An 18,058-nucleotide genomic window follows, 5' to 3' on the forward strand; every position below is an offset into this window, starting at 1 on the left:
AAAATATTGACAGTGCAAGACAGTAGTGTAGCCAAAAATTTTGAAAGGGGGAGTGTTGACGACAGCCGGCGGGCGCAGCCCGATGGCGTGTTCGCCGAAGGCGACACTTAGCGGCGGGGGGTCTGGGGGGCCTCCCCCAGAAAATTTTGAAAAATTACTTTCAGTTTGGTGCATTCTGAGAGCATTTTCAACAAAATTGTGGGTATGAATATTTCTGTAAAATGGTGCTGTCCGGTGGCATAGCAAAAGGATAAGATCATATTTTCTTCGGCATTTTTCGGAAATAAAGCTAAGTCTCTATGTTTTCTTGTTGCAAATTCCAGATTGAGATATTTGAATGTTTGGTAGTGGCAAAACTCGCTCTTTTAATACAGTTTCGTTTAAAATTAGGCAAACTTTGTTTTAGAGACATAGGTTGATTTCCTTTTTTTTGCGAGATTATTACAGTTTTATTATTTATCAATTTTTTCCTTGGTTGATTCAAAAAGCGATCTTATTCCGGTAAGTCACTAACTTTTATGCTCTGAAGTCAACCCAAAGTTTAGAAAATGTAACGTCATAGACGTCATACATCTTGATGAGTGTCAAACAAAAAGCTTTGAGACAATGAAGTTAGCCTACTTTAGGCTATTTCTGATATATTCAAGTTTTGCATAACGAATAGCTGTTTAGATGTTAATCTAGATCAGTGGTTCTTAACCTGGGCGCTACCGCCCCCTAGTGGGCGCTGTTAACTTTTAGAGGGGCGGAAATATTCAGGGGGCGTTATAGGGGGCGCTACATTCAGAAGGTGTAACGATATTTTCCTCACTGCAAATTTGCTTTAGTAGTTCTGCTGGGGGTACGAGAATCCACCGAGGATGAGGAGCTATATACAGTATAGAGATTGTGTTTAACAAGGGAAGTAGTGATTCTCTCTCAGAGCATTCTATGTTGGCCTATACAGCACAATGCACAACACCATCCGACAAGCGTGGACGTCGGATGGTGTTGTGCATGGCCTTTGTTGTTGATAATGGGCATTGTTTCCCTTTCCTTGTAGTAAGTAAATGGCATTTTGTGGTCAGCTTTTGGCAGGGACAGGGGGCAGGCAGTGCAAGCAAACCATAAGGACTGGTCATAATAATAGTCAGTCAATAATGGTTATTAGTGTAACTCTTACTAACTACTAAAAAATCAGCAGAGATGTGCCTTAAGACTTTTAAGTTAAGAGCCTTAAGGCACATCTGTGCTGATTTTTTAGTATTAAAACTAACATCGGCTTAAAGCCCTTAGCTAAACACACGCGCCGAAGTATGCTCAGTCAGCTTGGACAAAATTTTGATCCGCTAGGCTTTGGAGCGCCATTTTTTCTAATAACACGCCTTATACTTCAGCAATTGGCGATAGACAAGTTTGATTGGGACACCGAGGTCCCTGATAGCTTTGTTAAAGAGTGGGAGTCGTGGCTTCGCTCTTTGGACCTGCTTAAGGATTTTTCGTTACCGAGATGGTATTTTGCAAACTCTGGTGTGTGCAGTCCGGATGATATTGTTTCATATCAATTGCATGGGTTTAGTGATGCTTCGAATCAAGCTTTCTCTTCTGTTGTTTACTTACGTAGACTGGTTAACGGAGTTCCGAGTGTGTCTTTCGTTCTGGGTAAATCTACCATTGTTGTAAAAAATCAGTTTTCTTGGCCGATAGCTAGGAAAGAGCTTGTTGCCGCTTTGAATACAGCAAGACTCGTGAAGCAGGCCTACGAGGCATTGAAGATGCCCGACTGCCTTAAGTATTTTTGGTGTGATTCTCGTACTGTGTTGCAGTGGGTTAAAAACCCTGATTTACGTTTGAATAAGTTTATTACGCGTCGAGTTGAGCATATTTTATTGTTGTCTGGAGCCCAGGATTGGCGTTTTTGCCCTACCGATATGAACCCAGCTGATGTTGGCACAAGGCCAAATCTTATTACAAAGAAAGAATTTCGAGAGTTGTGGTTAAATGGTTCTAGTCTTCTCAACCAGTGTGAGGAAATTCCATCTGTAGAAAATGCCACTCCAGTACCTGTCCATAGCCTATATCTTCGTGACGAAGAGGAGTCGCTTGACGTTGGACAGGGTGGTCTTCACAGATTGATCGAGGCCGCACCTTCTTTGTATGTTATGAAAAAGAGAATCGCTTATTTGGTTGCTTTTGTTGAATTTTTGTGCTGTAAAACGAGAAAGCGTAGCTTTGTGAAGCCAAAACTGGATGCATCTTATCTTAACAGTGCTTCAGAGTTGGCTGTGAAGTTTGTTCAGAAGAGCGTGTATGGCGATGTGGTACATTTAATGACCAAACGATCGCCGGATGCCCTTGAGGAAGTGATAAAGCGAGGTAGTGTTGGCGCTTCGCAACGTGAGAAGGAACGCTTGAAAGAATTACGTTTACTTAAAAAGTACAGACCTTGTGTAGATGACGCTGGTGTAATCCGCATTGAAGGGCGCTTAAGTAATTCTCCCGAGATCTCTCTTGAAGCAAAGCATCCGATTGTTTTGCCTTCGAAGCACCCCTTCACTAGGCTTGTTGTACTGTCGCATCATAATGGAAATGCGCACTGTGGAGTACAGCACACTTTGTTGTCTACGCGACAGAAGTTTTGGATCGCTAATGGTAATGCCTCCGTGAAGAGGTATCTTAATGACTGTGGTGTATGCGCGATTGAGAAAGCTCGACCTATAAGGCAGCTCATGTCTGACTTACCTTTGTCTCGCACAACTGCGCATAGGAAACCCTTTTTTGATTGCGGCTTAGACTATCTTGGACCTTTAACCTTTGTTGAAGGTAGAAGTCACAAAAAAGCTTGGGGACTCTTGTTCACATGTATGGCATCTCGCGCTATTCATGTTGAGCTGGTTACGTCATTGTCGCTGAGTGATTTCTTACTTGCCTTTACAAGGTTTACAGATTTACGTGGGCAGGTTAATGCTATCTATTCCGACAATGGAAGTACCTTTCAGGCAGCATCTAAGAAGTTACCCGAGTTGATAGAATCAGCTGAATTTCACAACGCCCTGAGACAGAGAGAGATAAACTGGGAATTTATACCTCCGTATGCTCCGGCGCAAGGTGGCGCCTGGGAAGCAATGGTTAAACAATTTAAAATTGCATTTTTTCACATTTTGGACTCTTCAATACGTAAGCCCAGTTTTATTGAACTGCTTACGTACACCAGTAGTGCCGTTCGGATCGTGAACGAACGCCCTTTGGTACCTTTGAGTGACGACCCTAGGGATTTTACTGTCATCACCCCTGCCTCACTTTTGACCCCATACTTAGACCCATACTGTGCTGTTGGGCAACCACATGATCGTGACCAATTAAGAAGGGATTATCGGTTCAATTTGTCACTTTCTCATCAGTTTTGGAGTAAATGGATCGATTTTTACTTGCCAGGTCTTCAGGGCCGGAAAAAATGGCTAAAAATGGCCGAGAATTTGGAGCCTGGTCAACTTGTAGTGGTAGGTTCTCTCCAGGACATTGGTAAACGTGGGAAGTATCAACTTGGGAGGGTGCATGAGGTAGTTCCACAAATTAGGAAAGGGAAGCCTGTGGTTCGTAGAGCTAAAGTTGCCGTCTGCAACTATGATGAGAGTACGGGGAAAGTGAAAGTAGACTATGTGTTGAGGAATATTTCGTGCCTCGCCCCCGTAAAGAACACCTAAGGGTTAGGGTTTGAGCCTGGTTTTGTCTGCGGTGGCCGACACTTGTCTGAGCCCAGAACAGTCGGTTATTATCGCAATCATTGTATATAGCATCATTTGTTGCGTGTACCTAATACCTATGGTACCAATTTCATGTATCGTCGTGTTTATTCTTATTGCTGTTCATTCTTTGCATGCCCTTTGTATTTGCGTATTAACTTAAACGTGAGTGATTCAAACAATTTGTGTATCATGTGTTTTTATTCATTGGCTCACAATTGTCGTCAATTCTTTTTTAGTTATGCCATGTCAGACTGTCATAACTAGGGGCCGCTATGTTCCAGACGGTTGTTCGCCTGGTCAAACGTCATGTAGAAACCGTTCGGGTCTACTGAATATTACGTCATGGAAATTCCTAAAACATGAGCCAAAATTGCACCATCGTTCGTAAGACCTGTGTCAAACCTGTTGAAACCGGTTTAAACATGAAATATTGCGTCACGAACTGCTGACGTGCCTTTGAGTTATCACAAATTTTTCTGATTCATTCTTGAAGTTGTGTGTTGGAAGTCGGTCGCACATTTAACTGGTTTATTTGGTGCTTGCTAGCTGGACAAATTCTCCGTCTTTTATCCAAGTAATCTGTATCATAGTGACAGTTTTAGAGGTGTATCGCGTTGCACCCCATTTCGATAGCCGCGGGCTAATTTTACAGAAATACACTGTTTGAAAAGAAGTTCAAGTGTGTGTTTCTTCGGTCATTATATACAGACGAACGGATTCGGGAACTTTATGTTACAATTTTCCCACGAAGAGATTATGGTTTACCGCTGTGACCATAAAAAATAAAAGACGAGTTCTTGTTAGCTGGTGGGCCAAGAAGCACTTGAAGGCATAAAAATAAAAGACGAATTCTTGTCAGTTGGTAGGTCAAGAAGAAATTAAAGCAAGAAAAATAAAAGACGATTTTTGTTAGCTGGTAGGCCAAGAAGCACTTGAAGGCATAAAAATAAACGACGTGTTTGTTGTCAGCTAGTGCAGAAGAACTACTTAGAAGTACAAGAAATAATAAAAGAAGATTTGTTGGTTGGTATCTACACTCTTACAGAAGCAAAGAAAAGTAAAGACATTTCTTCTCAGTTTGGTACTGAAGGAAAATAACTTTGACATTCATTGGCAAGAAAGAAGATTAAAAGACAATCCATCTGTGCTTGTAGATTCAAGTGGAAGAATCCAAGCAAGTTTTGTGGACTTTAGGACTTCATACCCGTACAGCTACGGTATCGTGCATTTAAATTCTTTTTTGTATTTTTACGGTCTTTGCAGTTAAGTTTTTTATAACTACTGTAGCCTAATAATTTTGTGTGTTTGTGTAACTTAATTTTTTTAATTGTTAATTTAGCCCCAACATTTAATATGTCTACACTCGGTGGCGACAAGGACTCGACCGCCGTAGACTCGACTGAGTTTAAGCCTGATGATGTTCTTTGCGGTCGGGCAGGCCATTCTGGGGAGGGGCCCAGTAACGATGAGGCTAAGTCAGTTCGAGAGGCCCGGCATCTTAGAAGGGATATTTTGACTGAAATTGGGGAACTTTCTGTAGCCCTAGGTTCTTTGAGTGATAAGCAGGAACTGTTAATTTTTAGATCTAAGTTATCTACTTTAGAAGAGGAATTACGGCATTTCCATGCTCTTTTGACTAAAATCTTTAACTCTGCAATCTTGGCAGAACTTCGTGATAGGGTAGATCCTGAATTTAACTCGTTAAAAAATAACTTTGAACAAAAAGAAAGTGAGTTCTCAGATATGTTGGATGCTGACATACATCCTGAGGATAGCGCCTCAAATGTAAGCACTAGGATGTCTAGGACTTCGTCTCGGATAGTGGCACAAATTAACCTGCAGCTAAGACGAGAGGAGCTCCAGATACAAGCTGAGGCCGAAGCGAGAGCTGCTGAGGCTGCCGCGAGAGCTGAGGCCATTCGAGCTGAGGCTGCCGCGAGAGCTGAGGCCGAAGCGAGAGCAGCTGAGGCAGCCGCGAGAGCTGCTGAGTTCGCACTCAAAGACGCTCAGTTGAGGGCTGAACAACGTAAAGAGGTAGTTTTAGCTGAATATCGATCAGAGGTGGGCTCTCGGCGTAGCTCTAAGAAGGGCTCTTCTAGGCATTCCAGAAATGAACATCAATCGCAGTTTAATTTACATAACCTTTTCCAAACGCCCGTTCAACCTGTGAGTGGACCAGGGCAATTCACACGTTTTCCAGCTGTTTCAGGAGGTCTCGGGGTCGCGGCTAAGGGTCTTCCGAATGCTGTAGAGCCAAGGTCTGCGAATTACAACCGAACTCCTCCCCCAGAGCGTACAGGTCACGGGGCCGCCATTAGTAGTAATGCTTTGCCCCCTTCACAGTTTTCTGCGCCGCTAGGTTTTGATCGCCCAGCTACACGTAATTTGGGTGGTTGTGAGAGGCGTATCGCGTCTCCTGATTTTAACGTGTGTGAGGATCGTGATCGGGCTGTGCACGTGACTGAGCCCACTCAACCCCTTAAGGGATATAGCTTGTCTTCTCCCGCTAAATCGAGTTCTCAACAGCAGGATTGCTTTTTTGAATACCAAAATAGTAGGACGTTTTTCGATAAGGCGGCCTTGATTGGTTACGATGGTAATAATATGCCATTTATCTTCTTTAAAAATCGTGTTACGGCCTTAATGGCAGCTTCGCCCTTTAAGGGGACTCGTTTAACTTTGTTACAAGCAGCTTGTGTTAGGACAGCTGCGCAAACGATTGCTAATTTGGTTTCTGACACCCCTGGCTTGTTAGAGGAAGACAGGATAGAAATGTCATTAGCTCGCTTGTCCCAGCGTTTTGGGGTTCGTGGAGGTCTTTTCGCAGAACCAGAAATTAGAAAGTATCGCTATGGTAGCAAATTGACTTCGACCTCTTCCGGTGATCTGAAAGAGTTTAAAGATGAATTGTCGCAGTGTCTGCTTTACGCGCAAGCTTATGGTCAGCGTGACAAATTGGAAGGACGTTTTGTTTTGGATTTGGCTAAGCGACTCCCGTTTGACGCTAAGCAGCGTTATCTTGACTTTTTAGGTGATCAGTATGGTGGCACTAATGAGCCTACTTTTCAGAGTTTGTTCGATTTTGTTGTACGAGAGGAAACGCGTAAGTCGACTGATTTTAGCATTATGCTAATGGGCGATTCTGGTGAGTCGCAGCATTTTAAAAAGTTTGGCAAAGGAAAATTGCCTTCATGTCCGGTTAGGCAGACGTCCGTAAAACCCCACGATGATGTGATGTCAGGGAGTTCGCAGTACTCGACTGTTGTTGGCGCACCGCGCGGTGTGTAGCATCCCGCTAGGTGGATGGCTGGGTTTTATCGCTAACCTACCAGTCTAGCCTGACTCTCACCACAAGTAAAAACTACAGTCAACATGAAAATTGTAATTTGACCAGAAAGTAATTAACAAGTGATATACAGCATAATTTTAACAGTAACTAACCAATAGGAAGCAATTTAAACTAAAGTTTTCTTACCGTCCACCTTGCGACCGAACACCACATGAAAAGAAAACACAAGAAATCAGCAACTTCGTTGTGCTACATTGTCACACAGGTTCAAGTAAGAATAAATTGTAAACAAAAAGGGGCAAACATGAAATGATAGGAATCGTCCTCAACATTCTCCCCACAAAAACGTAAGTTGCTAACGAACGTTTTTTAACTAAGGACGATGCCACACAAGAGATAAATTGACACTGGCACACGAGCAACTGAAACAGTACCGTAGGCGACAGGCAAGCGAAGACAACACAAATAGCAGACCGTGCATGAGTACGAAAGTCGAAATCAAATGCGATCAGACATCGAGTACGAATACAGACTATCCAACGACTAACTTTGAAACTACATAAAACTTGATGTAGCTAAACGTGTCAATGAAAGGCTTAAACTCAAGTACGCCTCTACATTATGCTTAAACGTCGTTGTTGCTTCTAAACAACAAAAAAAACAATTCAAAATACACCAGTAAACTAAACAAAACATGCACACGAAATGAGAAACTTACTGTTCGTCAGCGAAACCCTCTAACAAACAAAGTTTACGAATATCTCTTACGAGGGTTGAGTGAGCCATTCGAACTCTCACTCTTCGAACCAAATTATTACTGTCAGGCATTACGGCCTCGACCACACCCTTCGGCCAACAACCACGCTTGACCGATTCGTTCACAACTAAAACAAGATCACCAGGGCGCAAATTACGAGACGTGCCAAACCATTTCTGGCGTGGCTGCAGCAGCGGTAAATAGTCCTGTAACCATCGATCCCAAAATACATCTGCTAAGTATTGTGTCTTTTTCCACGATCTGCGGTACGCATCAGCCTTCATGAACACACCTGGGGCAACTCCTTCGCATAACGATCCAGTAAGGATCATACTGGGGGTCAAGGCTGCTAAATCACCTGGGGTCGCGGCAAGCTTGGTAATTGGTCTGTTGTTTAAAATTCTTTCAACCTCTGTTGCCAAGGTCAGTAAGTCGAATTCTTCTAGTGTAGCTTCTCCGACAACCGAACGAAAGATTTTCCTGACAATACGGAAAAAGGCTTCAGTAAAACCGTTTTGATGTGAGGCCAGAGGAGGCCCGAAATGCCAGTGGATGCCTTCTTGCAACATGGCATCTTGAAAATTCTTGCTTTTCCAAAGCTTGATACATTGGTTCAATTCGCGATTAGCTGCAACGAAATTGCCACCATTATCACTGTAAACATCACGAACCTTGGTTGTTCTTCTGTTGCAAAATCTTCGAAAGGCTTGTATGAACGCAGTCATGTCCAATGATTGAACTATTTCGAGGTGAACAGCTCTGCTGGCTAAACAGTTAAAAAGGCAAACATATCGATTCACATAGCTTCTTCCGATTTTCACATGCAATGGACCCATTAAATCGGTCCCACAAGCGCTGAAGGGGGGGCTCGGCGTCACTCTGTGAGCAGGCAGATGACCCATTTGTTGCTGACCTGCTTTCGCCGCCCAAAACTTGCAATTTAGACACGAACGTAGCACTCTCTTCACGGTGGATCTTCCTTTCAGAATCCAATAGGTTTTGTTTAGCAAAGACAACACATGAGGGGTTCCCATGTGTCCTTCTCGTTGATGACACGTCAAAATTAGGAGAGCGGTAACTGGGTGATCACTTGGGAGCAAAATGGGATGTTTTTCTTCATCTGTCAGCGGAGATCTTTGTAAACGGCCGCCAACGCGAAGCACTCCATCGACAAGATACGGATTGAGCGACTGAACAGTTCGCAAATTGGCACATTTCTTTATTTGAGCTTCTTCTACTGGGACAAACGGGGCATCAAAACTTGGGTGATTGTAAAGCGTCTGCATCACGTCGGAAAAGGCTTCAACTTGAACAGCTTTGATGATCACGGACGTAGCTTTTGTTAATTCTTCCATGCTCAACAGACCACACTTGGGAGCATCACGAGCTGATTTAGCTTTCCACATCAGAAACTTCTTAAAACGTAATAACCAGGCACACGTGCGTCGAAGACGACTGAAATCTGAATAGTACCGCAGCAATCGATGGATCGAGTCACTTGATGGATCAGACAGTTGAGTGGAACAAACCTTCACTTCAGCATCACATTGTTCGATATTGTTCACAAAATCTGGCTGTCCTGGCCATTCGTTTTCGCGCGCGCGTAGAAATTCGGGACCATAAAACCACATGTCTGCATTGGACACCTTAGAGGGCGCCATACCGCGCGAAGCTATATCAGCGGGATTTTGGTCGGTGGGCACGTAACGCCATTGCTGCACTGACGTAAGAGTATGTAATAATTCCAGTCTGTTAGCTACAAACGTTTGAAAGCGACTGGTAGAATTATGCAAATACCTTAAAACTACGGTGGCGTCAGTCCAAAACACAACACTACTCAAAGAATACTCTAATTCACTACAAATCATTTTACCAAGTTTAGCACCAAGAACAGCAGCAGTAAGCTCCAATCGGGGAACACTAACGGGTTTTAAGGGAGCTATCCTGGACTTCCCCATCACAAAAACACAATCAATGAAATTATCCACATATACTATACGTAAATAAGCACATGCACCATACCCAGTGGTGGAAGCATCAGTGAAAATGTGCAACTCAATGTAGTCAACCACACGATCTTGGAGCTTGGAGCTCCTTGCAAGAGACACCGCCTCTAAACTAGGGAGTGCCTGCACCCATTCTTCCCAACTATCTTTCCCACCCCCCACGACCGGTAAAGGTTCATCCCACGCCAATTTCAAGCGGCAGGCCTCTTGCAACAATTTCCTAGCAGGCAACATGAATGGTTGGAGAAACCCTAGAGGATCGTATGTCTGCGAAATCATTGATAGGAGCCCTCGTCGAGTACACGGTTTTTCTTTTATATTTACCTTCACCTTTAAACTATCGCTTTCAGCATCCCAGTAGACACCCAAAGCCTTCTGGGTTGGAAGTTCACGTTGCTCCAAATCGAAAACGCCTGAAGCATGGTCCTTGGATGGAATTGAGCTTAAAACCTGCTTGTTATTGGAAAGAAATTTTGTTAATTTAAAACCACCACTACTCAAAAGCTCTTGCAGTTCTTTCACTAGTCTCACTGCCTCTTGCACAGTTGTACAAGATTTACACATATCGTCTACATAAAAATGGTTAAAAACAGTCTTAACTGTGTCTTGACCAGAGTTTGTGAGGTTCTCCTCAGCTGTCCTTCGTAGGGCGAATGCAGCAACTGATGGCGATGAAGTCGCTCCGAACAGATGCACCCTCATCCGGTATTCAGCTGGAGGTTGAGTCAGATCATGGCCTGGGAACCAAAGAAACCTCAAGGCATCACGGTCCTTTTCATCTACCAAAACCTGGAAGAACATGCCTTTGACATCTGCCACAACAGCAATGGGTTCCTGCCTGAAACGCATCAAAACACCTACAAGACTTTTAGTTAAATCTGGGCCTTGAAGAAGCCCATCATTAAGAGAAGAACCATTCCACTTCGCACTGCAATCAAAAACCACACGAAACTTTGTTAACAATGATGTGCAGTGGTGTGGGACATACGAGATTTTTCCTTCTGGAGGCGAATCAGTCAATGGAACAAGTTCACAATACTCATTTTCTATCATTTCGTTCATTTTTTCACAATATTTTTGACACACTTCTGGATCAGCCTCTAACTTTCTTTTTAAACCAGCTAAACGTTTCTCTGCCAACTTTCTGTTATTTTTGAGATCTACCCTGTCCTTTCTCCATGGTAACGCTACCTGGTAGTGATCTCCCACTTTCTTCACAGACTCTTCCATAATCTTGACCGCACGTTTGTCTTCTCGTGAAAGACAAGCATTCTGGGGAAGGTCAAGGTCCTTGAAATCTTGGTCCATTATCTGCAAGACTTGCTGGCAAGACTCATCTGGCAGGCTTAACTCACTGATAAAACTAACACATACTTGGTTAGAGTAACAACCGGGCGTCACTTTGTCAACTCCCCACAAAGCCCAACCTAGGGCCGTATGAAAGCCGAATGGCTGGTCAGTATCACCATAACGCAGTTCAGTGACACGAAATGCGTTTTGCACATCTTGACCAAGCAACAATTCAACTTCATTTACCTCCATCTTAGGGAATGACAAATCTTCTAAGTGTGGAAACATTTCCGCAACATCATTGGTGGGGATACTAGACCTTACATTCACGATGGAATCCTGCACCAACACTCTGTTCGCTTGAAACACCTCTGACTCGTCAACTCCTCTTATATGCAGGTTATTCATCTGCCACGAAGCTTCTGACACAGCATTAGCCGTGCATATTTTCACCTTGGCCTTGGACAAAGGAGCGCAAAGCTTCTCAGCAAGTGCACGGGTGCACAAAGTTGCTTCCGACCCCTCATCCATATAGGCCCAAGTATGCACAGCCTTTGCTGGATCATGCAGCCACACTCTTACAGGAACCACCTTATGCAATTTCCTGCTTAGTCCATCAACAGAACTTGGACAAGAGTTACACGCCACTAACACATTGTCATTAGTTTCAGGGCTACTGTCACCAACACTCCTCACCTCTCTTTGATGTCTCTGAAAGTGCAGTAAGCTATGGTGTCGCTTGCCACACTCTTGACATCTCTGTTTGGAATAACAATCACCCACACGATGACCTGGTAACAAACAGTTGAAACACAACTTGAGACTTTTGACAATATCATTCCTTTCATTTACCGACTTCTGTTTAAAAACAGCACAGCTTAACAGTTTATGTCCACCATCACATATGTAGCATTTTCCTTCTGCCCTCGGTAAACCTGAGTGGACTTCTTTCACAGCACTTACTGTTACACGTTTATTAAAATGACTACTGGAATGCTGGTCTCTGGAAGTTTTTGCTCTTCCAGCTGGTTTGAGGTCCAGCTGATACAGCTTCTTTCCAAGAGCACACTCAGCGTCCGCAGCAGCACTATCTACCAACTCTCTTAACTGACGAAAACTACCTTGTCCCTTTCTGTACAAGGGAACAAAATCCCTTTGAAGTTGTTCAGGCAAGCGACTGAACAATTTATGGATTACCTCATGACTGTCTAAACTATCTAAACAACCAAGACTGAGATAACTCTGTTCGCACTCAAACATTTTGTCTCTTAGACTATTCAGTGCTGACGAATCATATGCCTTGATGACAGGTCCGTTAAGCATCTCATTACGCACCTGTGCCATCAAAAGGTCATGACTGCCAAACCTTTGGTCTAAGCGATTCCACGCTGTCTGGTAAGCCATACTTCTATTCACATGACCACCAAGGCCACGAATTGCCCTACCTGCCTCTCCAACACACAGAGATTGCAGGTATGACATGCGTACATCATCATCCTGGTAAACATTCTCTACAAATTTTGTAAATTTACGTTTAAACTCTAAGTAGTCCATCACATTACCACTAAACTTATCTACTGTCACTGGAGGAGCAACACCAAGATGTGGAGGCCGCATGTATGGGGCAGCGACACCTGGAAATATGGGGATTTGCTCACTCTCAACTCTCACTGGGGATTGCACTGGTGGAATACTGTATGAAGTACTAGCACTAGGATCTGGCAAATGCACTGTTGCCCTAGGCTCCTCATGATTATTTACGACCGGTTGAGGACTAGTGACAACTTGAACATGGGACTGATTCTCATCTCTCATGTCATTTGAAATTCTAGAATCACTTAACTCCTTCACTTGACTTAAAGTCACATTCAAGCTATTCCAGTATCTCTGGGCTCTAGATTTGGCCGAATCAGAAAAACTAGTACCAGCATTGATTTTCTCATACAAGAACTTGGCATCTGTCATTGCCAACTCACATCTTTCGATTAGCTCATTGACCAACTCATCGGCATCTGGTTGACCAATGGCAGTCCACATCTCATGTTTGAACTCACATAATTTTCTCTCGACGCTTAGAAATCCTTTCATCAGCAAGGACAATTCCTTGGATGAAGACACTTGTTTATTCACCACAGTTGTCACTTCAGAACCACTTGGCTCACTGACACTTGAATGACTGGCCACAGAACTCACACCGAGTACGGCCCCATTGTCACTTTCTACAGCTACACTGTTACTTGTATCAGACTGCTCAGACATTTTCTTACAACTGGTAACACGAGATCTAAGATAATAATTATGCTGACTTTGGTGCATTCAACCAAATTCACTTAATGAGGCTACACCACCAGCAAACACAAGTTCAACGCTTACTTTATCCTTAACATTAAACAATGTCTCACAACTTCAACACAAGTTTAACAGCACAACACAATTTCTCAACACAGCACAAGAGTTAATCAACACTAAGCAAGTTAAAATGACTAGCCTTTCAACTGATTACACAAAGAAACAAATTCACTAAAGACCAAGTGCAAACAGCACTATGACGACACAATTAGCATTGAAATTTACAATGCATAAACACTAGTGGTTACACAAGACACCACAAATCATTTACTAGGAATAATCCAATTTAACACAACACAAATTAAGAGGTCTTTAGTTTAAATCCAATGTAGCATCCCGCTAGGTGGATGGCTGGGTTTTATCGCTAACCTACCAGTCTAGCCTGACTCTCACCACAAGTAAAAACTACAGTCAACATGAAAATTGTAATTTGACCAGAAAGTAATTAACAAGTGATATACAGCATAATTTTAACAGTAACTAACCAATAGGAAGCAATTTAAACTAAAGTTTTCTTACCGTCCACCTTGCGACCGAACACCACATTCTTCGTCTTCGTCGTATGAGCTGTTCTTCTGGACTATATGTTTGGGCATGATGTCATCAGCCACTCGACAGTTTCGTCATCCAGGGCCTTCAGTCCAAGCGCTCCATGTGGTGGTTGATGGATTGGGCAGTCATGGACGACATGATCTACTGTCTGGTCTGTGGCGCCACACTCGCATCCCGGTGAGGGAGCCAGGCCCCATTTGCACATGTCTGAACGAAAGCGACCGACGCCGGTTCGTAGGCGGTTAAGCCGGACCCACGCAAGTCTTGCGAGGGACATTCCCGGAGGGTGGGGATCGACGTCGGGTAGGAAATCACGGAGTCGGGAGGTGTTGTTTTGCCACTCCATGTTCCATGTGTAGTTCGTCCAGTGTGCCGCACTTATTCCAAGATCTTCAACGTTGTTCAGAAGCTGTCGTGCGGCGGGCACAAATGGGCGTCTTGATTTCAGTCGCTGCTGTCCTCCAGGTAGGCGCTGGAATGTACTGTGGAGGAGGTGGTCGGGGTCCAGTGCACGACGAGCAAGGGAAATCATGGCTCCTTTACGGCGAAGCTCAGCAGGTTGGATGCCTGCAAGGATGGGAAGGCAGTCCGTTGGAGTGGGACGCAGGCATCCAGTCACAGTGCGTAGTGCGTCATTGATGGCGGTGTCAATGTGGCGGGTGTGAGAGCTGCGGCACCACACTGGTGCGCAGTACTCAGCGGTAGAATGGACAAGGGCCAAGGTAGCTGTGCGAAGGGTTTTCGCATCAGCTCCCCAGCCGGAACCCGCCAGCCGCCTCAAAAGTGCAACGCGCGCAGATAGTTTTTTGCGCAGTGACTCCAGGTGTCGTCGGTACGTGAGTGACCTGTCCAGGGTTACGCCGAGGTAGGTGGGTTCGGCGCAGTAGGGGAGGTGTTCGTCATCGGTGGTAATGTTGATCTCACGTTTTGCTTCCTTGTTGTTTAGGTGTTTAGGTGGAAACACCACATGAAAAGAAAACACAAGAAATCAGCAACTTCGTTGTGCTACATTGTCACACAGGTTCAAGTAAGAATAAATTGTAAACAAAAAGGGGCAAACATGAAATGATAGGAATCGTCCTCAACACGGTGGTGAAGCCAGACGTAAAAACCTACCGGCATGCATTTGTTGTTCGTCACGTGGTCAAGCTGAATATAATTTTTTGTCTAATTGTAAAGAATTTTTGCGCTTGACACCTAAAGATTGGAGAGATGTCATTGTGAAAGCTGGCAAATGCTTGAATTGTTTGCGCCAGCATATGGTTAGGGATTGCGTTCATGCAAATAACTGTCGTAAGTGTGGGCCTAACAACGATAGGAAACACTATTTTCTTCTGCATGATTTTTATGTGACGTCACGTGATTCTCTGGATTCGGTTGGGAAAGATGATGCTCGTGCCAGAGTTCCTGTGCGTAATGTTAAGATTGGAAATGTTAAAGCAGCCTTTAACCGCGTTACTGCTGCTCGTGTTTTGAATCCAATGACTGGCAAATCGAAGTTGGTGTATTGTCAGCATGATCCTGGTTCGCAGTTGACGTTTGTTTCGAGTGATTTGGTGTGTGAACTTGATCTTAAACCGTACGATAAAGCGTCGTTTAAAATGGATACCCTGGCTGGTCAGAAAGCTACTTGTGCTGACCTTGTCAAACTCAACATCCAGTCGTTAGAGACAGATGAACTGTTTTGTGATATAACCTCGGTGGTTAACCCAGCTTGGGCTGATGATGTTAAAACTTTACCGCATAAACAAGATTTAAATGGTTTCCGTCATTTTCATGACGTGAATATGTTTCATTTGAATGATTGTAGTACTGTAGATGTACTGATTGGCAACGACAACGCTTATTTGATGTGGGCAAAAAAAGAGCGTGTTGGTGAAAATCGTAGTGAACCACATGCTTTGCTCACTCCTCTCGGTTGGTTGGCTTGTGGTGGTAAGTCACCCTTAGATGAAAGCGTTGCTAAAGTGTGCAGAGTGCAGACGTCTTCAGAGTCGGATGTCATCTCTGGCTTTCAGCGTAAAATTGAGTCTCGTGATATGGAAATAGCAGACCTGAATAAAGTCATTCAGGATTTGACGTTGGAAAATGAAACCTGTGAATTGTCTCGCAATGATAAGTTGGCTAGAGAACTTGTTGAACCGAATATTGAGTTGAAAGATGGTCGATTTGAGATACCTGTTCCGTTGAAGGAAGATATTGATCTACCTAACAATTTTGTGTTGGCGTCAGATAGAGTTGCTGCTTTAAGGAAGAAGGCTTTAAAACAACCTGAACTTCGTGATTTCCTTACTGACACCATGAAAGATCTTAAATCAAATGGCTATATTGAGCGTACTGGTGAAGCAGGAAATGTCAAGGGATTTGAATGGTATTTACCATACTTTGTTACGTCACAATTAAAAAAGCGCATTGTTTACGATGGCAAGTCTGAATTTCGAGGAACTTGTGTTAATGATGTAATGTTTTCGGGTCCTGACTTGTTAAACCCTCTGGTAGATGTCTTGGCTAGATTTCGGCTTGGTAGATTTGGTCTCATGGCTGATGTGACTAAATGCTTCTTTCAAATAACGTTACCTGAGTCGCAAAGGGATTTGTTTCGTATATTGTGGTTTGAAGATGATGACCTTGAAAATGGTAGGATGGTACCATTTCGTTTTTGTGTACACCCTTGGGGAATAAAGAGTAGCCCGTATATCGCTTGCTTGGCTATAAAGAAAATGATCGAGCAGAAACCCAGCAGTGCTGGTGAATTGACTCTCTGCAATATTGCAAATAATATGTACATGGATGATTTTATATTTTCGGCTGATAGCTTAGAGGAAGCTCAGCAAATCACTCATGAATCAATTGCTTTGTTTGATAGCCGTGGGTTTAAACTTGGTAAGTGGAGTGCTAACAAGGAGGCTATGATTGTCTTGTCAAATTTGGATAATGAGATGCTTTCACCTTTGATTCGTGACATTGACTTTCAGACTGAAAATATGACTTTGCCATCAGCGAAGACATTGGGTTGTGTGTGGCAAACCGAGTCTGACGAGATGCGTATCGCATGTTCCTTAACCCTTTGTCCTGTGGGGGGGGGGGGGGTCGGGTGGGACTTGGCGCTTTTCAAAGCAATATCACTAAAGAACTACGCAATCCACACCTTTGAAATTTTTTGACTTTTCCTAAATATTATTCAAGTATTTATTCCGCTTTAAATGGCATTGCTATTGTCTATAGTTTTAGAGATATGACATGATTTTCATAACATACTCGGAAATTTTAGCCTGCTACTAGCTAGTCCTTTTGTTTTCTAATTATACGGATTAATAGGATTACTGAGCGCCGTCGTGCGTGGAACTGCGACGCAGATATCTCGTGAGTTGGCTTTGTTATAAAGCATTCGACCGTAATGATTCCGCCTTTTGTTTGCAAACTCGAGTTTTGAGTTGCTTTGATTAATCTTTTAATTACATCTGGGTTTCTTTGAAATTATATCAGAGAGTAAGTATACGATAAGCCATGCTGAAAAAGATGTAATTTTACATAGTTTTCTATGGCCAATACATTTTGTTTCTAACTTATAACAAGAAGCCGTACGAAAATTTCTTGACAAAACTCAGTCTATCTCACAAAACAAACAAACTGATGTGGGAAGTTTTTTGTTGATTTCTTGTCGGAAAGCAACAAGGAGTGAGTTTTTGACCCGCCAATAAACTTCTGCATGTACCGGTACACTTATATTCACATAAATATTTATGGATGTTGTTAAAATGTTTTTATAAAAACGAGAGATTGAAGGATACTGAAAAGAACTTGACATCGTCTATCTAAACTGCTTTGCTTTTGTGGAAAAACACGCGCAGCGAAATTGTTGTGCTTTGACAAACATTGCACATACTGTACTGTCAGCAATGAATCTTTACCTAAATGGTAATTTTGCAGTTGCTTGAGAGATTACAAAATTATTTTTTCTCTACGAGGATTGAAAAGTTTTGATATATCTCAGCAGAAACACTATTAGGACCAACTCAATAATTTCAAACTTTGTTTTCAAATGTTTATCTTCAAAAGCTTATTTTCACAAAAGCTTACCTCAAAAAGG

The 18,058-nt window shown here is 43.1% G+C and overlaps 1 protein-coding gene and 1 long non-coding RNA gene across 2 annotated transcripts; both read right to left on the reverse strand.

Moving 5' to 3' along the window:
* Positions 1–7,095: 7,095 nt before the first annotated feature.
* Positions 7,096–13,348, reverse strand: LOC145786606 (uncharacterized). The gene is made up of 2 exons (XM_082598293.1): positions 13,044–13,348; positions 7,096–12,578 (listed from the first exon to the last, which is right to left on the reverse strand). The coding sequence occupies exon 2, from the start codon at positions 12,547–12,549 to the stop codon at positions 7,729–7,731; it is 4,821 nt and encodes a 1,606-aa protein (XP_082454419.1). The 5' UTR covers positions 12,550–12,578; positions 13,044–13,348; the 3' UTR covers positions 7,096–7,728.
* Positions 13,349–13,822: 474 nt separating this feature from the next.
* On the reverse strand, positions 13,823–15,052 carry LOC145786518 (uncharacterized). The gene is made up of 2 exons (XR_014291301.1): positions 14,933–15,052; positions 13,823–13,942 (listed from the first exon to the last, which is right to left on the reverse strand). It is a non-coding gene; the product is annotated as an uncharacterized LOC145786518 (long non-coding RNA).
* Between the last annotated feature and the right edge of the window lie 3,006 nt (positions 15,053–18,058).

This window comes from Aplidium turbinatum, chromosome 17, assembly GCF_918807975.1.
Source record: "Aplidium turbinatum chromosome 17, kaAplTurb1.1, whole genome shotgun sequence".
Taxonomy (NCBI): domain Eukaryota; kingdom Metazoa; phylum Chordata; class Ascidiacea; order Aplousobranchia; family Polyclinidae; genus Aplidium; species Aplidium turbinatum.

Excerpts from the sequence above, each read along its gene's own strand:
- LOC145786606 (XM_082598293.1), bottom strand. The coding sequence starts at position 12,549 with ATGTCATACCTGCAATCTCTGTGTGTTGGAGAGGCAGGTAGGGCAATT.